This window comes from Talpa europaea (genome assembly GCF_964194135.1).
Source record: "Talpa europaea genome assembly, chromosome: 4".
NCBI classification, from domain to species: Eukaryota; Metazoa; Chordata; class Mammalia; order Eulipotyphla; family Talpidae; genus Talpa; species Talpa europaea.
This window is the reverse complement of record NC_140070.1, coordinates 2,475,161-2,502,268: the sequence shown is the minus strand read 5'-3', so window position 1 is coordinate 2,502,268 and position 27,108 is coordinate 2,475,161. Positions and strand designations below refer to the sequence as shown.

Below are 27,108 nucleotides of genomic sequence, written 5' to 3'. Positions count from 1 at the left end.
TTCTGCTGCCCGCGCGGCCCGCCCAGCCTGCCCGGGGCGCCCAGGCGGCGGCGGCGGCGGCCGGGCCTGCGGAGCGGCGGCCTCCGGAGCCGAGCCCCGGCGCTGGGGCGGCCGGAGCCGCGGGAGAGCGGCCGGCCCGGGCCCGCTGCCCCGCGGCGGTGACGGCGGCCGCAGGCCTCGGCGCGCCCACCCCGGCCTGGGGCGGGGCTCGGCCTCCCCGCCCGGCGCGCGGCCCGTCCCCGCCTCGGAGCCGCGGCCCCCGGCGCCCCCGGGCCCCCGCCGGCGGCGGACATGGAGTTCGCCGAGCTCATCAAGACGCCGCGGGTGGACAACGTGGTGCTGCACCGGCCCTTCCACCCGGCCGTCGAGGGCACCCTGTGCCTCACGGGCCACCACCTGATCCTGTCCTCGCGCCAGGACAGCGCCGAGGAGCTCTGGCTGCTGCACGCCAACATCGACGCCATCGACAAGCGGTGAGTGCCGGCCGGCCCGGCCCGCCCCGCCCCGCCCGGCCCGGCCCGCCCCGCCCGGCCCGGCCCGCCCCGCCCGCCCCGGCCCGCCCCGCCCGCCCCGCCCCGCCCCGCCCGCCCCGCCCGGCCCGGCCCGCCCCGCCCCGCCCGCCCCGCCCGGCCCGGCCCGCCCCGCCCCGCCCGGCCCGCCCGGCCCGCGGCCCGCACCGCCCCGTCGGCGCCGCACGCCCGGCCCGCGGGACCTGGGGGGGGCAGGGCCGGCGCGGGGGCCGCGGCTCCCCGGGGCGGGTGTGGTGGCCGGGCTGCCGCGGTCCCCTCCACGCGCCGCCCGCCCGGGAGGCCGGCCCCGGCCCCGGCCCCGCGCCCGAGGAGATGCCGGCGCGGTCACTCCTTGACGCTGCCGAGGAAAACCCCAAGAACTGGGTGGCTGGAGTCCCCATTCCTGGCGCTTTCCCCTTAGAGATGTCGGGTTTATCAGACGCTCGCGCGGGTCGTCGACGCGCTGCCCCCGCCGCGGGAGGCTCGGGCCTCTCCGGGCTGTTCCCGCCTCCGCCTGGGCCGAGCAGGCTGGCGCCCGGCGGGGTGTTGCTCCTCGCAGCCTCGACTGCCTTCCCCAGGCAGCGCCTCGGAGTCGGGGTCGCCCTCCCCCGCAGTCACAGCCCCTCCCCCGGCGCCCTGCGAGCTGTGCCTGGAGACGGTAAATGAAGCGTCCAGTTTATACTCACGTAGAAATAAAGGACAAGAGCTTTTTCTGTTACCTCTCAGGGTAAAGTGGTGATAGGTTTATTTTTTCAAGCTCCTCCCAGACTTCCCAGATCACATTTCTTTGTATAAAGGTTTTCCCTGGTCTCCCGGGCCTGCCCAACAACACCTGAAACCCCACGGCCTGGCCTCACCTCCTCTTCCCCCCTAGCCCTTGCCACGCCTTTCATGAGCACTTTCCCCAGCCCGGCCTCACTCTGGACTGTTGCCCACCCCCGCCCTGTAGCCCCTCAGGGCTGCGTCCTCCCCTCTTCCTTCTGCCCAGATGCCTCGCTTCTCCAGTTTGTTAAACATACTGAATGTCATTCTATTCAGATATTTTATGACACATTAAGGGCGCCAAGATGAACAAAATACAGCTTTTTTCAGAAGGTTCTAGGCTATCGTTATTAGCCATTCACCAGAATTCAGTTGAGCCTTCTGAACCTCTTTCACAGGTTTTTCTGTTAATCTCACAACTAGAAATAATATCCCTCACCTTGAAAACCTATAGCTCTTTATATCTCTTTGGTAAATCTATATCCATATTTCTGTTTCGATAGTTACATGTATGTTAGCTCCTGGAAGCCAGGACTCACAATTGGTTTTTAATCTCCTTCCAAACTCCCCACTGCGTGGCTTGGCCCTCAAGGCACACAAGAAATGCAGGGACTGCCCGCAGAACAGTCACTGGGGCTGGAGGAGACAGACTGAGGCTCTCCATGCCATCAGCTTCTTCCTTCCTTATTTTTCTCTTTTTATATTTGCTTTGCAGTCTTTTGCTTCATGTATGTACGCCCAGAGTCTACCCTTGGGCCTGGTAGGATAGGAAGGAACACAGACCACACACCACACGGACCATGTGATCACTTAGGCAAGAAATGGCGAAATGTACGTGTTTGCCTCCTTTCTGGGAAGCTGCATGGTGGAATGGGAAGAGCAAGAGCTAGGTGGTCAGATCAGAGTTCAGTTGTTCTAGAGCTACTGAATCAGAATTTGCATTTTAACAAGATTCCTACATGATTTTCATATACATTAAAGTCTGAAAGTAACTTTTTTTTTGGGAAATTCTGGTTTTGTTTTTTTTTGATTTATTTATACAGAGCTTGTATAAATAAGCTCTGGGGTACAGGCCAGAGACACGGGAGGGTGAGAGAATTCACCAGAGACAGAGCGGGGAGCAGAACAGGCAGAAGGACCGAAGTACACTGCTGAGGGGAGCAGCGGGCAAGACAGGAGAGGTCTGCTGCGCCTTGTGGGAATCTCCCTGGCCAGCCGGGAATCGAAACCGCACTGCAGAGGCTGCAGACAGCTTCACAGCGCTGCGCTCAACCTGCTGCACCACCAGGGAGGCCCTGAAAGTAACTTGTTTAAAGAATCAGTATTCTTTCTGCCTGGTGTATACCCTTACTCCCAATAGCTTGTCCCCTGATATGTTAATGTCTGTCATTCTTAAACTCTCTCCGAGATGTAATTATGAAGAAATCTTTAAAAAGAGTACTGGGTTAAAACGTCAAGTAGAGTAAGATCTACAACATGACCCTGTCCTGGTAAACTAAACTCACATGCATGCACGACACCCACACACAGTGGTGCTGCGTGTCTTACAGGATATGCATCTGTACCGGACAAATAGCAGCAGCTGACATAGCTGCCTATAGGGATTGAGGACGAGGTGGGAAGTGGATGCGAAACTAGGGCTGAAGAACAAAATAAACCGATGAAACCTTGTAGGGAATCAGTCATGAAAACAAGTCATCAACTGAGCAAATTAACTCAGTTTTCAGTATCTGAGTCCATTAAAAAAAAAAACTTAAATATAAAAAACTGTAAATATAAACCCTTGGGTGCTAAAAGGATCAAATAAAATTATGTGTGCAATTTACATAAAAGTATTCCACAAGCCTATTAAAATATAAGTTGCTGCTAGATTTGAGGGGAGCTGTCTTATGCACTGGAAGTTGAGGTTCAGAGAGGTTAAGTAGCTTGCCCAAGGGCACCTATCTAGAGAGGCAAAAGTGAAGGAGTCACTCTTAAACTACTCCTCCCTCACCCCCACCCGGTTACAGCTCCCCAGGAGGCGTGGCCTTCTAACTGGTGCTGCTGTTCCCACTCCAAGTCACTCTCCTTTTCACTGCAACTGCAACAGTCCAACTGGGTCGGCTCTGTCCCTTTTTGCCCCTCTACAGCCCATTTTTTGCCATTGACTAGAATCATCATCTAATGTCTAAGGGTTGCTACTTCCTTGCTTTCAACGCACCCAGGGCTTCCTGTGAAAAGCATCACAGTAGCTCTAGGCCCTACCTGACCTGGCCCCTGCACATCTCCCCAGCCATGATGGGATAAAGTTAGAAATCAGTAACAAAAAGAAAATGGGAAAAGTCACAAAATTGTAGAAATCAAATACATGTTTTTAAAACCACCAATGATTTAAAGAAGAAATCACAAGGGAAATCTAGAAAATACTTGGAGACAAATGTATGTCTGGGACACAGCAGAAGCAGACTCTTGCATACACGGTGAGAAAGGCACTCGGTGTATGAGACCTTCAAGGGTGGGCTGCCACAGGGTAGTGTCAGAAGCACAGGCTTAGTATATGAAGACGAAGAGTTGGCTACTCAACACACCTGAAACAAAGGTAGAATCCAAACAAATTAAAGACTGAAAATGAAGGATCAAACTATAGCGCTAACAAGGAAGGAAGTGAGGAGCATCCCATGGGCCTGGGGTAAGGAAGGACTTAAGGAAAATCTAAAAAAGCACAGACCATAAAAAAAAAAAAATAGATGAATTTTGCATTAAGATTAAAGAACTTGGGGCCTCCTTAGTGGCGCAAGGGTTTGAGCACCGCACTGTGAAGCAATCCTCAGCCCCTGCAGCACGAGTTCGATCCCCGGCCAGCCATGGAGCAACCTACATGGCTCAGCAGACCTCTCCTGACTCTCCCACTGCTCCCCTCAGCAGTGTGTTTCAGTCAGTCTGCCTGTTCTGCTCCCCACTCTCTCTGGTGAATCCTCTCTCCCCCCGTATCTCTGGCCTGTACCCCAGCTCTTGTATGCATAAATAAATCTTAAAAAAAAAAAGATTAAAGAACTTTTTTGTCAGCAAAGACAAGAATATTTGGTTTTATAAAGTTTGAAATGCAGAAGAGTCACTTGTTTAAGTATACAGTTTACATATTTTGCTTTTAACATGTTATTTAAAAATGAAGACTTCTGTTCCACAAGGGATACCATAGGAAAGTTAACAGATGGCTGACAGCCGAGAAGACATTTGCAGTGTCTAAGTGAAGACCTAGAGACTATCCAAGGAACTGGCACAGACCAACACCAGAAAGACAACAGACCCAGTTTCATCGGCAAGTCAAGGAAACTCAGAGGCAATTCAGAGGGAAATAAATGGAATTGCGAGCAAGGACATGAAGAGATACTTAAGCCAGCGGGTAACTGGAGAAGTACAAGTTAAAAACAAAGAGCATACTATTTCACAGTCATCAAACTGGCAAGAATTAGAAAGACAGTAATATCCAGGTAGCTATGAATACGGTGGCAATAGGACCAACATGGGGGGGGGCAAACTGGGAGAGCACTTTGGGGCGCCACCTGGCCTTGTTCTCTGACCCACACATCTGCCTATGGCTCGAGCCTGTCCCAAGCACAGAAGCTCTTGCCTCAGACTCCACTGGGGCCTGATGCCTATGTTGTTGTCAGTTGTTTTTGACAGCAGGGAGATGGGGGTCACCTCAGGAGTCAGATCTGATGCAGACGCTCTGAAATGGATGTGCATACAGGGGGTACTGATGGGGTCCCTGTTCCAAGAGTCTACTACTTAGCAAGGTTCTCGCTGGGTGCAGAACCTCAAGAGGAAACTGCAGGCTATTTAAGGACAAAAGATGGGGGCCGGGCTTCCAGTGCGGGGTCAGGAGGGAGCAGGAGGGTCGAGACCTGCAATGCTGATCGCTGTCTGGGGGATAAATGTTTTCTTCTCTTTGCTGAGCTCTGTCCTCAGATTTGGAAAATGTTCGGTCTCACTTCTTCAAGTGCTCTCTGCCCCCTTCTCTTTCCTGGGCTCTTGCCGAGCACCGTCCGCTTGGTGGTATCCTGTTCACTCATCTATACTCTTGTTTCCTTCTGTTCCTCAGTCTTGAGGATTTCCATCATCCTGCCCTCCGAGGTCGCCCATTCTCTCTGCTGCCTCCCCAGTCTGCCTTGGAATCCTTCAGTGAATTCTTATTTTGTTACAGGGCAGGGAGAGGGGCAGCCCAAACTCCGCAAACCTGCCTATTCTATATAGGGTTCTGCCATCCGCCGCATTAACACAAAACATGAGACTTTAACGGGAAGGAACTTTAACACAAATAGGAAACAATACAGGAAAGGCAAAGAATCTAGTTTCTAAATCAAGCACCCACAGTGACCCGTCCCCTCAGGGGAAAAAACTCCATCCAAATGGGGTTGGCCCAGAGCAAGGCCCCAAACCTGCCACAGTCTAAAGCACCTTCCAGTGGGGACCCACAGAAACGGGTCAGAAACAACCAGACAAGCCCGGAAGGAAAAGAGCAACATCAACATCAAGATAAAAGCTGCCACTGTCACCTCCCCACGGGTCTCACCCACATCTCTGTCACCCAGTCCACGACCAAAAGACAAGTGCAGTTTCTTCACGTGTCTCTGGGCTCCATCTGCCTCCTCCAGGTCTCCTTCTGGCTCTATCCTGCTTCCTTCCTCAGTCTCTTCTGCAGCTTCTCCTCTTCCTGCTCAGCTCCACCCTCCCTTGGGTGGGGCAGGGAAACTGGAACCTCCCCCTTTCCTGGGGACCACCCGGTTACAATTTCAGTTATTGTACTTTTCAGTGCCAGAATATTTTTGGCTTTTAGTTATGTTTTCTATCTCTTTATTGGTCTGTTCATTCTGTTTGCACCTCATATTCTTGATTTTCCCCGCATCTTCCTTTAGGTCTTTAGCATCATTACAGCCACTTTTTAAAAATGTTTGTCTAATATACCTGCCCCCAAGTCTTTTGTTCACAACAGTTTCTGTTGATTTCTTTCTTTCTTTGAATGGGCCATACTTTTCTGTTTAATTTGTGTACCTTGTGATTTTTTTGTTGAACGCCGAGCATTTGAATCTGCTAATGTGGTAATAAATCTGCAGATCAGATTGAGTCCACCCTCTTTCCCCAGGTTTCCTGGCTTTTGTTATTTTTAGGTTGTTTGTTGCAGGCTGTCTCTGTGCCAAGGATCAATGAGAGATGTAAATATAAGATCTTTTTAGGTCTTTTTTTAGTTTCCCTGGGCATGCATGAATACTTACTGATTTTCCCCGTATATGCGGGTGCTTTTTAATGTCCTGGTCTTTAACGTCCAGCTCCTGAAAGATAAAAGAATGAACAATGAAAGGGAATGGGAAAGGGAGTTGGCCCTTTAAATCCACTGGAACCTCCCCGGGGTGGGGAGGGCTAGCGGCCTGGGTGGGAGGCAGCAGTGGCTGTCTTCTCTGCACTCCCCTGTGATGAGAAATAGCAGTTTCCTGACACTGGGCGGAGAAGGTGCATTTTGTCCACATTGACGCCTGCGAATTGTGTGCAGCTTGCTCCAGTTCATTCTCCAGTCTTCCCCCGGAGCCCAGAGTTCCACAGTCCTTTCGCAGACAGCTTCCACCAGTGCTGCTGTCCAGACGAGGAGGTCGCTGGTGCTTCCTACTCCACCATCTTCCCAGAATCCTTTACTGAGCTTTGAAATTGCATGTATCATGTATATATTCCGTGTACAAGTCCTTTACTGGATACAAGATGTGCAAATATTGTCATTCAGTCCCACTTGTCTTTTCATCCTCATAAGCAGTATCTTTCAAAGAGCACTTCAAATTTTGAAGTTCTGTTATAATTTGGGATTGTGGTATTTTAGCCGACCCAAGGTCACAGAGACTTTATCCCATGTTTTCTTCTAGAAGTTCGATAGTTTTAGGTTTTACATTTAGATATATGATCCATTTTGACTGGGTTTTTATGTTTCAAGTACAGATCCAAGTTGCTTTTTGTCCTTGATATGTGGGCATCTGATAACTCAGCCCCTCTCTATGCTGTGAGATTCCTGGGCCCAGTTCCCGTGGGTATGTAGAGGCTCCCCCATGCCCAGAAGCAGGTGCCCTGCCCGGGCGCTCCCTCCACTTCGGACACTGCTCGAGAGCCCCCAGGTGAAGCTCATCTCCGCTTCTGGTGACCGCCTCAGTCAGAGCCTCCTGCCCTCCTCAGGCTGGTTAACCTCCGCGAACAGCCCTCGGGAAATGCAGTTACCCACTCTGCCATCTCTCGATGACGAAGAGTGCTCAAGCACGAGCACGTGAATCATCAGGTGGAAGACATGAGAGATACGGGGGGTGTTTTGGGAAACCCCTAAGATGGGGCTGGTTGTTAGGGGCACCAACATGAATGAAAGCCAGGGCTGCACTCCCCTCCCCATTTCCTGGGACTTGGCAGTGGCCAGTGATTTAATCAGTTGTGTCTGTGGTGAAGCCCCCTTAAAAGCCCAGGAGGAAGGGGCTTCAGAGAGCTTCTGGGCTGGTGAACATGTAAAGGTTGGGGGGAGGCAAGCACCCCTGGAGAGGACAGGGAGGGGCTGCGGGTTTGAGAAGCTTGTCACTTTCTTCAAGTACAGTGATTCTGATTGTAATTATGGTGACCCGGGGAAATGGATGTGGTGAGAACGGACATATTTACTCTCGAGTCTCTGCCCAGTGAACCAAGCATCTCTCTCCATCTGCCTTGTTCAGGCCTGCTTCCGTTTCTTCCAGCAATAATGTGTAGTTCTCAATTGCAGCTCTTATTATACCTTTTGTCAGGTTTTCCCCCTATGTATTTCATCATTTTGGGTGGTATTTTGTCAGTTGCTCATTTGTACTAACCAGTTTTTTACTTTCTGGATCTGATATACTTTCATTTTAGTGCCGTGTAGACCCAGAGAGAGACTGCCTTTCTTAGGGCTAGCCAGTCCCTAGAGATGGCAGTTAACTTGCCTGCAGATACCCCTTCATATGCCAGCCAGCCACTCCCAAGTCCGTACCCCTCTTCTGCAATACTTCCCCTGCCCTAAGTCACTGCGGGGACCACTGGTAGCTCTGACCTGAGGCGATTTTCCCAACCATCCTATCCTAATGTATCGGTGTGTCTGCCCCGTCCTGCCATTCCTTTCTGTGAAACATCATAGTAAGGGCCCTGACCATGCTCCTTGCTCTTTCTGCCTCTGGACTGCCTTCCTGCCTCCCCATGTGTCCCCTGTCCATGGTGCGCCCCCACCTCTGGGGGCCTGTAAGGAATCAGCTCATCAGTGACAGTCATCTCCTCCTCTGCTCCTGTTGGTCTCCCCACACCTAAATAAAAACAAAATCCTCAGCATATTCTACATTGTTGCCATAGTGAGTGGAAGTAACATTAACTCTGTGTGAGTCCTTGTATCCTGCAGCCTCACTGAGCTCACTGCAGTAGCTTCTCTGTGGTTCTCACTGGATTGCCTCAATAATCATTTCATCTGCAGATACAGACAGTTGCCGTTTCTTGTCACTGGGCTGTCACTGTCCACACGGTGTTAAATAGAAGTGGTGAGTGGTCCTCGTTAGTTGCCCGTCAGTGCTATTACCAGGTTGAGGCAGTGTCCTGTTCCTGGCTTGCTCAATTTTGTTTCTTTTTAATCCAGAATTGTTGGATTTTGTTACATGCTTTTTCTGCATCTGTTGAGATGATGGTATCAGTATGGTAAGGTAATTTACTTTGATTTTCAAATGTTAAAGCAGCCTTATATTCTTGGAAAACCCCAGCTGGTCATTGATGTATTGTCCTTTTTTATATATTGTTGGATTTAATTTGCTAATTCTTTAAAAGACATTTTGCATCTAAGATTATAGAGGAAAACATTGGCCCATAGTTTTTGTGTAGTGGCTTTGGTTTTTGTGTGAGGGTAGTACCTTGCGGAGTGAGTGGCAAACTCAATTTTCTGAGTTTGTCTTGATTTGATAGTATTTTTTCTTTAAATGTTTTAAAGAATCCATCATGAGGCTACCCAGTTTTCTTTGTGGGAAAGATTTTGATGAAAGTTTCAGTCTATCGGATAACTGTAGAATTAGTTAATTTTTTCTTGAATGATCTATAGTAGTTTGTGTCTTTTTAGGATTTTTCCATATCATTTGCCATGTTAAACTTATTGGCACAACGTTGTTCCTAGTATCCCTCACCCTTTCCATGCCTGTGGACTCTGTAGTGACTGGCATCTCCCATTCCCATATTGATAAATTGTGATTAACTTTCTTTCCCCCGCATCAGTCTGGACGAAAGACTTAGCACCCTTTGTCAAGCATTCGTTTTTCTTTTTTTTTCTCCCTCCGTAATTTTCTCCTTTCCATTTCACTGACTTTTGCTCTGATCTTTACTATTTAATTTCCTCTTCTGGGATTTAATTTGTTCTTCTTTTTGTACAAAGTGGAATCTGAGACCTTCCCTCTAACAGAGGTGTGCGGGCTCTCAGCTGTACCTCGGCCCCCTCCCCCTGCAAATTAGCCAACAGACCTAACACGGTAAACTGGGGCAGACTTGAATCCCATTCTGTTCTTTTTTGCCTGATGTCCACTGTCTTGAAAACAGTTTTTATATTTTGTCTGCTTATTTTAACTGTTCCAGGTGGGAGGGTCACACTGGCTTCTGTTATCCCACCTTTGTCAGAAATGGAAGCACCAAGAGTATGGTTTTTCCAAGTACATTTTATAAGACACAGCCCCCTGTGATGATCAATTGTGTGTGTCCAGTGGCTTTTTTTTTTTTTTTACTAGAATGTGACCCTGCTGATGACCTTGGCCAGTCTGAATTAGCCAGTGCAGGGCTGTGAGGCACGGAGTGCTTGCAATTGAGAGGGAGCTCAAGAGAGTAGCTATAGGAGCTTTCTAAACTGGACCATGTACAAGTATAATGGTCAGCTTTTGCTCAATCTAAGAATTCCTGGCCAAGGAATAGTAAGTATGAATGGGAAAGACCTGGAAACAATCAGTGGCAAAGCAAAAGAAAAATCAGAGCTCTCAGCAAGTACGGACAAAACCACAACAAATACAAGTCAGGAATCCCAAATAGAGTGAAATTAAATGTGAATAGAACTTAGTGGTACAAAATTTATTATTAGCTATAACATTTACTCTAAAATTTTCCTTGATTTAGAAGAGAAATTGCAAGTTAATCGTTATTGAAAGATAGAAATAGAGATGCTTGTATTTTAAATCACTGCTATAAAATCTTCTAAGTAAGTAAAATCTGAAATGAATTTTCTGTTTTAGAAATGTCTGCATACACACACCACATTCATTGCAGCTGTCTTTTTCTTGTTCTTTGAAATAAGGCTCCCAAATATCCTCCATTAAATGAATTAGCCTAATGTGAATTACTTTGTGTATTTGAAAAATTTTTAAGTACACAGTTTTTTAGATCTGTGGCTCACATCTTAATGATGCAGGCAAGCATCATCTTCTCTAATTAGACTAATTGGGAGAGGAAAGTTGCGTGTAGATGGCAATTACTGCTATATTCTTTGTTCGAAGAAATAACCACATACTTCCACTAGGTATGTACATGTTCCTAAGCATGATTTATAATTTTTTACAGGTTTGTTGGACCTCTGGGTACAATCATCATAAAATGTAAAGATTTTCGAATTATTCAGTTGGATATTCCTGGAATGGAGGAATGTTTGAATATAGCCAGTTCCATTGAAGTAAGTATTTTAGAAGGAAAATTGGATGAAAGTAAGCCACAATAAAAAGGGCATCATACTCAAGACTCCTTGTAGCTCTTGTGTGTCTTCGTTAGCCTGTGGCCATGTTCCGTGGCGGGGCAGGCGCCCTGCAGGAGGGCTGCACGGCTGTGTGATGGCATTTCACGTGAATGACCCCAGCTCCCCTAGGGATTTCAATCCCTGAGTTCATTGGTCAAGTAACCAACACTGGGTTTGTCTGTTTGTATGAATACTTATTTGGAGAACCCATTAGTGGAGCTAGGAAATAGGATCTTGGGAGAAATTTTAGTTTTCCTTGATGTTCCATGTTTACTAAACAAATTAATATTTTCTCTATACCAAAGACATTTCATGAACTTTTTTCAGCTCCAGTGGGTTTACCTAAGTAAGATCCTATGTGGAATTTTAAACCAATGAAGTAATGACTATAAAAATTGCTTCTGTCACTTTATAGTAGGAGGGTGTAGGGGGTCCAAGAGGCTGCTGATCCAGCCTTTCCCGCCTGCCCTCGCAGGCTTGCACAGATACACTGGAAATGCCCAGAGAGTCACCAAGCTCAGCTGCCTTCTCCACCAGACCAGCAGCCAGCGCAGGATTACTTTTTACAGTCTATCTTTTTATAATAGGTGCAATCCTAGATTTGAAGAGAAGTAATAATGCTGGCCGAATAGTATTGAAATAGCCCGCTTGACTTTTGATTTCACTACTTGGTACTCGTGGCCACGGGTAAATGACCTCTCTGACTCTGGCTGGTTTTTATTCAATGAGGATAACATTACATACTTGTAAGTTGTGTTATAATAATTATATTAGTTGATATATGTAGGATGCTTAGTATAATATTTGACAAACAGCAGCTACCATTTGAAGACCTTATGTCATTTATTTTGAAGTTTTATGCTGAGACTTTTTCCAAATTGTGATGAAAAACCTGTAAATACACCACCTTAACAATTTCTAAGTGTAAAATTCGGTAGTGTTAAGTGAATGCACATCATTGGCCACAGATCTCCAGAGCCTCTGATCTTGCAAAACTGAAACTCTGGCCGTGAAACGACGACCCCCCTCAACCCAGCCCCCCTCTGCTTTCTGTCTCTGTAACAATCACGGCTTAGGGCGCACACAGTTGTGCGTTGGTGACTGGCTTCACCCGCCACCGCATCCTCAGGCCTCACCCAGGCTGCAGCCTCTCCAGGAGAGAACCCCACTGCAGGTGTCTGCACGGCGAGCCTTCCAAAGTCACTACTTTTATTTTATTTTATTTTAAAGATTGATTTATTTATACAAGAACCGGGGTACAGGCCAGATCCTCAGAAGGGTGAGAGGATTCACCAGAGACAGAGCGGAGAACAGAACAGGCAGACTGACTGAAATACACTGCTGAGGGGAGCAGCAGGTGAGACAGGAGAGGTCTGCTGCGCCATGTAGTACCCTTGCTGGCCGGCTGGGATCGAACCAGCACTGCAGAGGCTACGGACAGCATCACAGCGTGGCACTTAACCACCTGCGCCACCAGGGGAGGCCCGTCACTACTTTTATAAAGCAAGAAATTGTCACCAAATATTGTCTTCTTTGGTTTTTAGTGAGTTTGAATTTCCCTATGTCAGGTTTGCTTAAGACAGGATGTGTTTGTTTTATATCTGCATAAACAGTGTTGACTCTGTTAGGTTACAAATAATGTAAACTTTATTTGGGTAATTTAACATTTAAAGTGAAAAACTCACACTATTGTATTCCCCTTTCTAACCAACTATCTTGGTATACACTTCTTAAATTGCCTTATTTTAGATCACTACCATGAAATTATAGCAATTAACTTTATGTTTACAGTATTTTTTAGATAATTACAGAGACACACAGATTTTTTTTCTGTCTGACTAATCTAGGATTTGTCTTAAAAAAACTGCTGTTGCTTAACTATTAAGAGGGAGAAGAAAGGCGTAAAATCTGTAAGAGGATTTTGCTTTTTGTTTTTATTTGTTTTATTTCTCTCTTTTGAGAAGAACAACTATTGTGGTACTAGACAATGGCAGGTAACATTTTTCTTTCTGCCTTTGCTAAATTTTAATCTAGGAAATGAGAAGATGAGCCAACTGTCTGTCACTTGGAAGGGACATGGCCATGCTGATTTGGTCACATTTGGTAACCAGGGCAAGCAATGCACAGGCTCTGGGCTGGTATCCTGAGGTCACGTCCTGCTATGTACCAGAGAATACCACTTCAGTTGAGCCTGGGGTTTTGTGTGTGTGTGTGTGTTTCAGTTGTGGGATGGGATTACACTGACATCTTTTCTATCCCTTTGTAACTTGTAAGAAACCTGGATAGCGTGCCTTGGGGAGGTTGCCCACAGATACTCACCGTGGTGCAGAAACAGGGCAAAGCACACTACCCAGTTTCTGGCTGCCTTAACTTAGCATTGTTAGATCTGACGCTAATCATTGTTTAATTAGCCAGACATATTACCTAGAGCTCTATCGAAACTGACTCATTATCCAGAAGCCCTTAATGGCTGCAGTGAAGCCAGAAGTTACGAGCCATTCTCCTAATGTGACCTCAGAGGGACTGTAGCGACGTCTTCATAGCTCATTGAATGCGCACAGTGAACTGGGCCTCTGGCCTCTCCCTGGCACCCAATCCTTCCCGCCCTCTCTGCATCTTGACACGGTTTCAGAGTAACCAGTGAACGCTCATAAAAGACGGTTCTGCCCTCAAGAGTCCAAGTCCCGAGCATCCCTGCTGCCTCCTGAGGGCCCTACAGGAGGCTGGCAGGCCTGTTCTCACTTCCCAAAGCCTGGCAGGAAGTCTGATGACATTTTTCTTTCTTTCAACTGCCTTTGGAGTTGAAATGTTTCTAGTTCTTTTAGCACTCATGTGTTGAAGGACAAGTTCCAGCCGAGTGACATAAGCTGTAGTCTGACAAGTCGGAAAAGTGAGCTTGTCTTGTCGCCTGGGCCCACGGCCGCAGCTGGCATTTAAGGTGACGACTGGAGCTGCTATGGACAGCAGTGTGGAGGTTCCACCAGAAACAAAATAAGCTGCCATGGGACGCAGCTATCCCCCTCTGGGATCTACCCAGAGGAGACAAAATCACTGTCGCAGAGCTAGCAGCACTCCGCTTTCATGATTGATAGTGATTCTTAAGAGCTGAGGTGTGGAAGCCAGGGCATATGCATATGTGTGCACATGGGTGTGCCCTGGCCTATGATGTGTGCAGGGTCCTGTTTGCCACCATCTCAGGAGAGTGCCGCCTCACCATCGACGGACCTGGAAGACACTGCTGAGCCAAATGAGCCAGACACAGAAGGGCAACTGCCCTGCCGCGTCACTTACGTGACGTCTAGGCCAAGAGTCAAACTCGTGGAGGAGAACAGTGCCGGAATGGGGAGATAGGAAAAGGCTGGCAGGGGGTACAGACCTTCAGCTAGGAGATGCTTGGGGGGCCTGGTGTATCACTAGGTGGAGGCGGGCAGCAGCGCTGTACTGTGTGTGTGAAGCTGGCTAAGCGAGAGCATGGCTGTTCTCAATGGCAACACCAGGTAACGCCGAGCACTGGACGTGGGAACTCAGGGGACGTGCTTCCCAGTGTGTGCACGCCTGTCCTTCTGTAAGCCTGATGTCCTCACGGGGAGCGGCTTCACTCTTGAGAGTTTTGGGGTATTAGCGCATCGGCCCCACTCTCCATCTCAGCGCAGTTTGGATTATGCCGGCGGGGTTCGGTGGTCTTCTCCCAGCCATGACTCCCCATCAGGAGGCTGCCAGGTGAAAGGTGCCCGTGCTTCGGGGCCAGAGTCACACTGGGGTCTGACTGCTGGACTCTGGTTCCAGACAGTTAAATGACGTGACCAGTTAAATGACATGACCAGCTCGGCTGGGAAGTGGGAGGGGCCCGGGCCCGCCTGCTGAGGCTGCTGGGAGCATCGAGGTCCACGATGCCTGGAACAGGCTCAGCTCAGTGTCTGTCCCTCCCACCTAGTCGGTTTGAGCACCAGGTCCCTCGGGGGTGTCGGGGTCACGAGAATCAGCTGGGATCAGATGACCGCTGTGTCCAGCGCTGAACGCGGTGCTGGAGAAGTCGACTGGTGTCCGTGACCGTCAGGCCGTGACCAAGTCGTGAGTCCGACGTTTCAGACTGTGCGGTGTCCCTTCCCGTCTTCATTTTCTTTTTGCCCGCAGGCCTTGTCCACCCTGGACTCCATCACGCTGATGTACCCGTTCTTTTACCGGCCCATGTTTGAGGTGATAGAGGACGGCTGGCACTCTTTCCTGCCTGAGCAAGAGTTTGAGCTCCACTCTGCTGCTGTGAGTAACTTCAGAACCGCGGGCAACGAGAAGTAAGCCAGCCCCCTGCTGCACCTGTGCAAATGGCCCTTCCCTCAGCAGTGGCGGGGTGCACGGCTCCCCTGTGCCTGGAGAAGCAGGTACCACGGTGCTGCGGCCTCTGGCGAGCAGACTGTCCAGCGCTCGGCACAGGCCGCGTCTCTCCTGCTCTGCCCAGATGTTGCCTTTTCAGTTTTGAGAATGACAGTGATAAACACTAAGCTCTTCATATAGTCCTGGCATGTTCTGAGTGAACCGTGGGGTGCTTTAAAGTGTCTCCCCAGAAACACCTTTCTGTGCCGTGGTTGGGCTCTAAGCCCCGGAGCCATCTGTGGAGCCGCTGCGCCACATCGGCGAGTCCCTCAGCGCCTTTGTTTCCGGGGACTCAGGTTGCGTTTTCCCTCTGGGTCACCAAGATCTCGTAACTAGAAGCAGCTTTCATTCTCCCGTGTCACTGTCTTGCTTCTCCCTTCATCCTCACGCCTCTGAATGGCCAGAGGGCTCGAGGGGAAGGGCGTAGGCCCTTGTAACTGACAGTCCCTGCAGCAGTGAGTGAGGACAGGGCCCACGTCCTGTGGCCCCTTCCAGGAACTGCCCTTCAGGTCGAGAGCCCCCGCCTGCTTGCTTTGCTGTAGATGAAATACTGGCATTTCTTTCAACCTTTTCTCCTGACACTGAGCCCGGGCCCCACCCTGCCCTGGCCATCCTCAGTGGAGCCTGCAGTTGTCATTAATTCTCTTTGAAACGAGGCCCCCATATCAGTGTAGATTGGAGATTTAGTGACACTCCAAGGCAACCTTAAGTTGTGTTAGCTGTTCTGTTAAGTAAAGTATGAATGAAATAAACTAAAATCTTGTGTTACTAAATGATTCTGCGTACATTTTTGTAATGCTTATTTTTACTTAGAGGCAATGCTTTTTTCTTAGTTTGTATTCAGTTTTTGGTTTACGCTGATTATTTAAGTAATTTGTATATTTGAAGTTCTGCTACTTTCCTGCAATTCTGTAACCCAGGGATTTAATGAGAACATCTTTAAAGCCCTGGCTTGAAGTTTACTATTGCTGAATTCTGGGAAGATGAGCAGAGCATGGGCCTGTCCTTCTACTTGTTCAAAGTCTAATAATAATCTAAATGATTGAGTACAGTAAAGTAAGTGCTGACAAAAGCATCCACAAGGCACAGGGGAAATGACATTATTAGATTTGCGTTATAGAAAATCAATTCTGATGCAAAGTGCTACAAAGCTGCTGAAGAGGCCGCTGTAACAATATAAAGAAGTGGCTGATCAGTACAGGGGTCACGTGCGGGAAGGGTGCCAGGAAGTGGAACTGAAGGGCGGGTGACCTACTCACTGTGTGAGAGACCTCTGAGGTGGGAAAGGCAGAAAGAAAGTGTGCCCGGCGGGGACAGACCCAGCTTGGCGCTGGGGGCAGCAAATGCAAAGGGCCTCTGAGGCCCACGTCCCTGAGTCCATCCTAAAGAGAGTTCAAGCTGCTTGAAAGGTCTGCGTCAACGTGGGGTGTTGACAGTGATGACGTGTGTGTCTGGAAACAGCATAAAGAGGCTGAGCTTGGCAACACGGATAATGTTGTAAAGTAAAAAAAATTAAAAATACAATAGTCTTCTGGGTGCTGCCAACCCCAGCTTGTCTGTGGCCAACTCTAATTTACTGGAACATACCAAAATTTACATAAATTCTTTTTGTACCATAAAAGATGTTATACATCTTTTATATATTCTTCAAGTTGTTTTCAATTCTGATGTTTGAAATAAGGAGTGATCTGACAGTATATTGTTTGCATTTGTCCCGCGCACCCAGAGTGAGAAATCACCTCACTGACGCCGGAGTATAACTTTTCTTGGCGTGGTCATCTTTGTGTTAAGATGTGCCCGTGTGTCTACAGCCTTCTCCGTTTGCGAATAGCAGAGAGGAACAAGGGCTTGACGCGGGCACCTCTGGCCGTCAGCCTTCCTGCGGCTGCACTGTTTGAGCGCCATTTGCGAAGGACAGATGAGACGAGTCAGCCCTGACAATCATGGGCGTGTCCCGTAGACACTCTGGAGCGTAAAAGGCTGAGGCAGAAACAACTGTCTTTCAAGTGTCTGACAGGACACCTCGTGAGTGAGGCACCTGTAGCGACATCATAGTCAAGCCAATAGAGGGAGTCGCAGAGCGGTGGTTATTGTTCAGTGAAGAAGAGCTTGTAGGGTGATGGCGAGATGCAGGAAACTGACTCGGAATCGTGGAGCTGCTTTTCTCTGCAAGTGTGAGGGTGGGCCCTGTACCCTTTGGCTAAATTCTGAGCTGGCTTCTCCACTGTGTGAAAGTTGGTCTATCAGGGCCTTTAAAATATTTCAGATTATTTATTGGCATTGAGACCATTGCTCAGGTTTGAGGTGCTTTTGTGTTTTTCAGACCAGTGAATGGAGGCTAAGCTGTGTCAACAAGGAGTTCGCGGTCTGCCCCTCTTACCCGCCCGTCGTCCTCGTCCCCAAGTCCATCGACGACGAGGCGCTTCGGAAGGTAGCTGCCTTTCGCCATGGCGGCCGCTTCCCTGTGCTCAGCTACTACCATAAAAAGAACGGAATGGTGAGTCCCAGTGCTGCAGCCGGACTGCGGAGAGGCCTGGTCTGAGGAACTTTTCTTAGAAACGTTCCCTTTCTCACGCTGAAGTGATTAGTGTCTCCTGCTAAACGTACACCTGTTTAAACTTTAGAGAATCAGAAGGAGGGTGTATTCTGTGATCGGGACATGACTTTGAATTCCTCCAGCGATGCCACCCGGCCTTGGGGAACCCCAGGCGGGTTCATCGTCAGGACTCAGTAGAGGAAGCCAGTGTTGACACGTAAAATGACACGCTTAGCTAGAAACATAAATTTCTGTGAGCAGAATAATGGTAAACACTCCAGTTACTCTCTCCACATTTCCCTGTGAGAGGCGGATTAAGCAGACTGTTTACTTGCAAAAGGAACAAGAGACGAACATAAGTGCACCACGGGATAGGGTGAAGGTTCACGGGTGACATGGTGACGGGAGACTTGCGGGGCCTGTACACAAGCAGAGAAATCAACTATTGCACAAAAATAAACCACAATGTAAGAAAAAGAGGAGAGATGCGCGCGTCACTGATGACAACCAGAGTCCACTCCGGGCGCAGCAAGCTGCCTTGCCTGTCTGTTCCCTGAACATGTCCTAAATCTGTTCCCCTCCTGCTTTCTCTCAGCCCGTAAATTCTGCTTCTTGTTTTGACCCAGTAGTAATTAGTGGGTAAGTTGTAACCACGTTCCATTTTCCTTTTCCCCTGGTCACATGGGAACATTTAGAATGACAAGGTCTCTAACAATTTGCTGCTTTTGGCATCAGGCCCCCCTTTGGCTTGCGTGGGGGCGTTGCTTCCCACTGTGACCGCTGACTCAGTTAGATGCACTGTCAGTCCGTTTAAATGACAAGCCCTGTCTGTAAGCGAGCCCTCGTCATCCTCTGGGTGACTTCTGTTGGTCAGGTTAAATTTCAAGATTATTAAGATAACCGTATATATTTTGGGGTGTCTTGAAATAACTCTTAAACCATCTACCAAGGAAAAGGTCAGTATATTAGGTGTTGATTTCTTCAGAGAAATTTGAAAACCAAACCTTTCAAAGTGGCAGGTCTTTACGCCACCAACTATCTATGCAGTAGTTACGTCTCAGGCACTGGAAGGGTGGGAGAGGCCACTGGAGAATAAGCAGCATTTCAGAGATTGAAAATGATTCCTCCACCATGAAGAATAGTGCATAATTTTTTTAAATTTTGCCATTGTTGCCTTTTGTCTATATAACTCTTTATAAAATCTGCCAAGTTTATGTAGTTCAAAAAATTTCCTGGCTCTTAGGCCGCTGTGTCTATCTCCTTTGCAGGCCTGATTGCTGGGTATCCTGCTCACTGACTAATCGAGTAACAATGTTTGATCTGCAGCGGGTACTGTATCACGTGGAAGCATCCAGAGAAAAATCAAGTAGCAGTGCAAGGCTTCTTCTGCTTTACAGTTTTTAACTGTTGTCAACATATAGAAATATCTTTGTTTTAGGATTAAATCCATTTCCAAGTATCACATGATTGTTTCTGATATACTCTTAATATAGCTAATTCATTTCTGTCTTCAGAAACTTCAAAAGCAACTGTTACTAAATTGTAATCCATATTTGCTCCGAGGTCATCATGCGAAGCAGCCAGCCCCTCACAGGCACAAACGGAAGGCGGTGCAAGGAAGACGAGAAGCTGATAAACGCCACCCTCAGGGCGGGCAAGCGCGGCTATATCGTGGACACCCGGGCCCTCAACGTGGCCCAGCAGGCCCGGGCCAGAGGGGGCGGCTTCGAGCAGGAAGCTCACTATCCCCAGTGGAGGCGGATCCACAAGTCCATTGAGAGGTAACAGGCTCTGGGGACAGGATGGACTTACTGGGAGCTAATGAAGTTCAAAATTCACAAGTTTTCAAACACTCCTACACGTTAGCATAGTCAGAAATTGGCAGGACAAGGTGTGTCCTCTCAGATAAGCAGAAAGAAATCACAAAAGGCCGCGGGGAGTTTGAGTCAGGCTGCTTGCTTTCTCTCAGTCAGCTGAGTCTCATCGCCAGCAGGTCTGTTCTTACACTCCTGTACCAGCCATCACCAAACTCCTGAAACCCACACGCTCCTAAGTCAAAAGAGAGGCTTATTTCCCCCAAACCACCTCCGCACACCCTTTTCCCCCTGCCTGTGTCATCTCTTGCTGATGCTTGACATCGGTAGCCACTAAGTCTTCTGTGTGGTTGGGAGGTGGAGCTGGTAAGACAGTGGGTCTGAGCTAGCCCAGGGCAGCTCCTGAGTATGGGGGTGGTAGGAGGTGGCCAGGGTAGGGTCCTGGGAGAAGGCTGCAGGTGCCAGCATGCTATCCTGCCTGCCGCGGGATGCGGTGCCCAGCCCCTCCTCGCCTTTAGCCATGGGAGAGGGCTGAGCCTGACAGGTTGGCCTTTAATCCTTAGCAAGGTAACGTGTTTCTAGTATTTGGCACTATTTTTGCTGTTGGATATAGTGAAGGCTGAGTTTTGGTTTGTTTTCTTCATTGTTTGTTTCCTTTTTCTTGTTTTTGAAAGGTATCACGTTCTGCAGGAGAGCCTCGTCAAACTTGTAGAAGCTTGTAACGACCAGACACATAACATGGACCGATGGCTCAGCAAACTGGAGGCATCCAACTGGCTGACGCACATCAAAGAGATCCTGACCACCGCCTGCCTCGCAGCCCAGTGTGTGGACAGGTGAGGAGCACCTTGTGCAGGTCAGTGGGGCGGGGGGCACGGTGACAGCCTGGTTGCTGACCCACATGCACAGCAGACCTCTCCTGTCTTGCCCACTGCTCCCCTCAGCAGTGTATTTCAGTAGATCCACCTGTTCTATTCCCTACTCTGTCTCTGGTGAATCCTCGCATCCCCCACACATCTGGCCTGCACCCCAGTTCTACACAAATATAAATTTTTTTTAAAGAAATAATACTTTTAAAAAATAAAAAGATACAGGAAAGGAACTTTAAGTGTTTGTTTCTGGGTTTGATGAAAAAAGGCTCAGGTGAACTATTGAAGTAGAAAAGGCTTATGTGCCTGCTGTGAGTGGTGAGAACTGTTTCTCAGTTTTGTAAAGGGAGGAAATTCTCAGCTGAAAGGTGTGAGATCTGTTATAACTTGAAGGGGTTCTTCCATTTAAATTTGGGACTCATTGGGGCCTCCCCGGTGGTGCAGCGGTTGAGCACTGGGTTGCGAAGCTGCCTGCAGCCTCTGCAGCCGGTTCGATCCCCGGCTGTTCCCCGGCCACTGGAGGAGGGTCCCACATGGCGAGCAGACCTCTCCTGCCGCCCGCTGCTCCCGTCAGCAGTGTACTTCGGTCCTTCTGCCTGCTCTGCTCCCCGCTCTGGCTCTGGTGAATTCTCTCACCCTCCCGCGCTTCTGACTGTACCCAGTGCATGTATAAACCAACCAAACAAACAAACAATAAATAAATAAATAAGACATGCCTCTAGAAAATTAAAAAAATAAATAAATAAATTTGGGACTCATTGTAGTTTTACTTCCCCCACGGGCAGCTCTCTTCAGCCCCTTATTTAGGCCCCACTAGTCTCCTGGACAGAGCAGCATGCACAGGACTTTGAAGTGCTGTGCGTGGTGATGCTGCTGGTAACAGAGCTGAGTGACAGTGTCGGCTACCCCACTTGTGCTCTGGGTTTTCCTCTCAGGGAAGGAGCATCCATCTTGATTCACGGAACAGAAGGAACTGATTCTACGCTTCAGGTAACCTCCCTGGCCCAGATCATCTTGGAACCAAGAAGCAGGACCATCCGTGGCTTTGAGGCCCTCGTGGAGAGAGAGTGGCTGCAGGTGAGGGAAGTGCCATACACAGTGGGGCGGCAGGTGCAGTGCGCGAGACTCTGGGGCCGTCACCCTGTCTTCTTAGTGATCGCGATCTTCACTAACTCTCCCTCCTGAGAAGCCAGCGGTGCCCAGGGAGCCTCTCATCACCCCATCTCTTTCTGCCTGTATAGCTCACTGGGCGTTTGAGTCCCTTAACAGACTCTCATTGGCTGCACCTGTTACCTACAGGGGAGGAGCAGGGAACGTGAGCAGTTCTGTCTCACAGCACTTAGTCTCACCTGAGTAAAAGACGCCAACTGCACGTGTGGGTGTGGCCGGTGGCCAGGGCTGTGGCGGTGTGCTGTAGCAGCCAAGCAGACACTTTAGCTCTTTCTGTCTTTCACTCCACCCTGTCCTCTTCCCGGAGCAGGTGAAATCCTCGTCCTCTGAGGTCCAGCTGAATGCCACTGCCTTCAGACATCTGTGGGACCTTACCCTCCGTCACGGATAAAGTCCACCATTCTGTGTGCCCCTGTTGTCTGAGCTGGACCCAGATGCAGTGAGGGCAGGGGACCAGGCCAGCTCCTCTTTGTCTCCCGGGCACAGCCCGGTGCTGTCACAGTGCTGACGTGCAGCTGACACAGGTGACCTGAATGCAGTGTAGACTGTAACTCAGTCAGCAGTTGTGGCTGGAAACAACTGTATAGCTCTATCTTGAGGGTGAGAGAATCCCTGGAAAGGAATCATTTCTGGCCTTGTCGATACAGTTGCGAGTTATTACTAGCCCTTCTTACACAGACATCCACCCTGCCTGATGCTGGTCTTTATCTCTGTTTAAGTCAGGCTGTCCTAAACACACCTTCCACGTTAGGTGACGATCTCCTCAGCCATAGTCCACATGAGGCACAGCAAACAGACGAATTTGCCTCCTGGCTTCTCTGTTGCCATTTTAGTGGGTCTGAAGGTCCCATTGGCCGCTGGGAAGTGCTCGTGGCTTTGGCTATGTCAGATAAAGCAGTCAGAAGACCAAAGAAGAGCAGGTGTGTGACCTTCCAAAGGCTGCCATCTGTGGGAGGGTCTATCCTGGGGCTCTGGGGGAGGCCAGCTGACACCCTCAGATCTTCTTTGGTCAGTAGATGGCAGACTCTTCCAGTTCTTGGGAGAAGAGGGAAACCAAGCACAAGTTTTGTCTCTGCTGTGAAGGTATTCATGCAGGTCTCTTCACGACAGTTACTCTCTTCCCCTGTCATTAAAGATTTAATACCAGAACCTTTGAAGTTTGTCGATGAGACGCCCACATCTCTCCATTTAGTGGCAAGGCAATGTAGCTCCCAACAGTCCAATGTTTTAGGTAAACAGAGGCCGTAACCACACCTGAAGAGCTTGTGTTCTCAGACTCTGCTGCAAATTTCACAGGCCTGGAAAGAAAGCTTATATGTGTATCATTCTTGAAGTTCATTATTCTTCCATTTGCTATTCCAAGGGCAGAGCGGTTCCAATGGTGACGTCTTAACGGCATACCTCATGAGGATTTGGAATTGTGTCTTTTTCCCTTAGTTGCTAAAAATGGGTTTAAGCCAGAAAACATCTAAATGGCAGCCGCCCTAGTTGCAGGATTATCTGCTGAACGAGTCCCACTGCATGGTATGAAAATGGCAGCAGAACATGTCTCCACCTGCCGCCCAGGCGTGACATATCTCCCTGTCCCCAGGCCGGCCACCCGTTCCAGCAGCGCTGCGCGCAGTCAGCCTACTGCAGCAGCAGGCAGAAGTGGGAGTCGCCCGTCTTCCTCCTCTTCTTGGACTGTGTGTGGCAGATCCTTCGGCAGTTCCCGTGTTCTTTCGAATTTAATGAGAATTTCCTTATCCTGCTCTTTGAGCACGCTTACGCCTCACAGTTTGGAACATTTCTGGGCAACAATGAAAGTGAAAGGTGGGTACACCGCTCCTTGGGGCCACTTCCTGAAAGCAGTGTCTGCAGTGTTAGCAGTGTTAGCTCTAGTAGTGTGTGTGTGCGTGTGCGTGTGCATGCATGTGCGTTCTCTGGGATTTTCTGTGAACAGGATCTTGTCTGCAAATATAGTTGTTCTTCCTTGGCAATCTTTGCCTTTTCTCAGGTGGAAGTGTCTGTCCTTCCCGCTGAGCTGATGTCAGCTGTGGGTTTTTATGTGCCCTTCAGCTTGTTGAGATTCCCTGGAGTCTTAGTTTGTTCAGTGTTCCTGCCATGTAAGGATGTCAGTTGATTTTTCTGTGCTAACTGCAATTATATATTTTTTAAAAAAAACAAATCTTAAACATTGTAAGTTTTAGGATTTGACTTACCCTCTGTTTTCAATGATAATTCCACGCATAATTCTTGTGTCTTTCTAGTCCAGTTTATTCTTAGTCTTCTCTGAAACAACCAAATGTCAGGAAGTTTTTCTTTAAACTAAAATGCAACCCCAGATACAGCAAAGGGCTTGTGTGTGCAGGAATGTCTGGGTAATAATGTTTAACTCTGAATCTGGCACAAGCAGGTTCTGTCTTTAACCTTCTCGTTGGTTTTGGAAACCTGTAAGACAGTATTCGTTTTGTTGTAATGCTGATTGGTTTTTCAAAATATTTTTATTTTACATTTTGTTCCCCTGCTAAAAGTCTTAGTTTCTGCCTCCCTAACCTGTACAGAGAAAAGTGTCCTTGTAGGAGGAGCATTTAATAGTTGTTAGAAACTAATTGCCTGAATGGCAACTTTCTGTCTTGATCAGATGTAAGTTGAAGCTCCAGCAGAAAACGATGTCTCTGTGGTCCTGGGTCAATCAGCCCAGCGAGCTGAGCAGACTCACCAACCCTCTCTTTGAAGCCAACAACCTTGTCATCTGGCCGTCGGTGGCCCCGCAGAGTCTTCAGCTGTGGGAGGGTAAGCCTGGCGGCCTTCTTGACCCTGCGAGCACAGGGGGACTCTGAAGAGAGGCTTTTAAGGGACAATGATTTGTATGGTTCTGCGTTTACTCTCACTTTCCAGTAAAAGTGAATTCCCGTGTGTAGGAGGTCACACAAGGGTGGGTATAAGCCCTGAATTGTAAGGAAACGCCTGTGGCATTGTGACTGTCGCTTGCTCCCCAGCACATGTCTCAGAACAGACTTTTGACCTTTCTCAGGACAGTGGGTTTTGCAAGCACAGTGAGCATGTGCATGGAAACGGGACCTCTCAGAGCCTGCATTCAGTCACGTTCTCTCAGCGCCACAGAATGCCTGCATCTGCCAGGGTCTAGTAGAGCACAGATGTGAAGTGTGGGGAAAAGAGAAAAAAATATATAACCCAGGTATTATATATTACCATTAACCCCACTGATGTCGCTTTGTCCCTTCTGTTTACCCTTCCTGGGCCCTACAGGTATCTTCCTGCGCTGGAATCGATCCTCCCGGCATTTGGATGAAGCATATGAGGAAATGGTTAACATCATAGAATATAACAAGGAATTGCAAGCAAAAGTGAACGTCCTCAGGAGGCAGCTGGCAGAATTGGAAACGGAGGATGGGCCACAGGCGAGTCCCTAAGAGCGTGCCCTCGCCCTCCCCAGCCACCAGTGCCCCACCGCCCCCTTGTGCCCCGAGGTCACCTCTACCCACGAACCTGGGACTTGGGCTTTAGATGTGGGGACCCCATAGTGTCGTGGATTTCCCATTACTTACGAATGAAAGTTACTATAACTACTCATGTATCGTGTGGCCTGTTAGGCCTCCTCACTTGGGGAACAGGAAGGAGGTGCTAGCCATTTTATGTAAAATAGGTGACCTATTTAGCGCCATTCATGTTAGACGCCATTTCGTCATAAGCTGCTTCTCTCTGTCCACTCTGCAGATAGCACTCCAGATCAGGCAGGCTGCCGTTCATCTCGCGAGGGAGGATTTGTTAGTTTAAAAAATACTGCAAGTGTAAAAGTATTTTTCAAAACTGAAATGGTTGATAAATCAAGATTTTCATGTTTAACATGCATTTTCCAATATATTTGTCCCATAAAATAGCCATTCTTGTTAAAATAGCATCGGACTAAAAAAGTGGAATCCATTCTTATTCTGGTTTGTCAAGAAAAAATCTGAATACTTAGTCCAGGTAAACTGTTTTCCAAGGCAACAGGCACAGTCCTCTGATATTTACATTCAGAAGTAAATTCACTTTCACAGTAGACACTAAAACAATGTGCAATATAGAAATAAAGTAGGAATTTGTTACTGATATGGTGGTGTTAACTGCTGGGTTGGTTTTCAGATATTTCTTTTAACCCACCTTTAAATATGTATCAAATGCTGGGTGTAACATTAAACCATCATTTAGAGGTAATTTGTCATAATTAAGCTACAAATATGTTTTCCTTAAACCAGAGATGCACTGCCCTTGTCTGAAGTTCTTATTGCACTGGTTTACATGTGTGTGTATTCATTGTTTCGTCTGATTTTAAGTATTTTAAGAGTTTACTAATATTGAGGTTAAAACTTTCATGTTGGCTTAAGCCTTTTGACAATTTATCTTGCCTGCTGGTGTCCATTCAGTGTGAGGCCAGTGGAACTCAGTGGAGGTGAAAGTTTGTGAACACGACTCAGCTGTTACATCTCAGCTTCCAGAGGCAGGTTGGGGTGCGGGGCTCTTCCGGACGGGGTGGCCGCAGTGCGCAGCTTGCCCGTACCTTTTGGCTCGTGGCCCTGCTTGGTTTAGATGCGACCAACTCTGGTTTTTCTTTAATGGGAGAGTTGAAGAGTAACCTTTTTAGCACTTCACCCCATCTGTACACAGCCATTCAGTGTAAACCACTCCCAAACTGAACCTGCTTTAGATCTATGTATTGAGCTAAAAATAGAATTTTAAAAAATCGACTCTAGCGAAGTCTGTGGCCACAGGCAGAGCCTTCGAGAGGTGCCTGTCCCCAGCTGCCGAAGCTGCACCCTTTTCCCATTTCCTCAGACTGGTAGCAAAAGGCCAGACGACAACCCACAGTCGGAACTTTCTTGGTGACTTCGCCTGCCTTTTCCTCCAACCTCAGCTCTATTCTTGGGTATTTTCTTGGCTGTGATGAGGCACCATGGGGCGCCGGGGCGGCACCGACTGGCCAGGCAAGGAGGGGAAGCCGCGCTCTGCTGGCCACAGCTCTGCATTGCCCTAAACGCCTGTGTTAGTTTTTATAAAGAGCAAACATCCCAGCTTTTTACGGCCCCTCAAAACGACCTGCTGCTTTTGTGCACGCAGCCCCTATTTTTTCCTCCTATGTCTCAAGACTAGATATGAAGAGAGAGTCCTTTCCTTCTTAGCTTGTGGACCCAAAAGGAAGACCAGCTGGAGATCCTTTTACTGCATCTTTATTTTTTTTTCTTTTATATTTAAAGAGCAGGTTTATTAGAAAAGGGACAGAAAAGCAAAAGACACTGCGTAGACACAAGCAGCCAGAAAGAGCGGCCCCTTTGTAGGGACAGCGTTAGGT

At 48.4% G+C, this 27,108-nt stretch overlaps 1 protein-coding gene across 1 annotated transcript; it reads left to right on the top strand.

The window, feature by feature from the left end:
- Positions 1 to 291: 291 nt before the first annotated feature.
- Positions 292 to 25,192, top strand: MTMR9 (myotubularin related protein 9; the record flags this gene model as incomplete). Its single annotated transcript, XM_084231225.1, has 10 exons — positions 292 to 473; positions 10,848 to 10,956; positions 15,151 to 15,276; positions 17,711 to 17,884; positions 19,487 to 19,704; positions 20,412 to 20,573; positions 21,542 to 21,683; positions 23,368 to 23,588; positions 24,400 to 24,551; positions 25,029 to 25,192. The coding sequence occupies 10 exons, from the start codon at positions 292 to 294 to the stop codon at positions 25,190 to 25,192; spliced, it is 1,650 nt and encodes a 549-aa protein (XP_084087351.1).
- Positions 25,193 to 27,108: the final 1,916 nt, after the last annotated feature.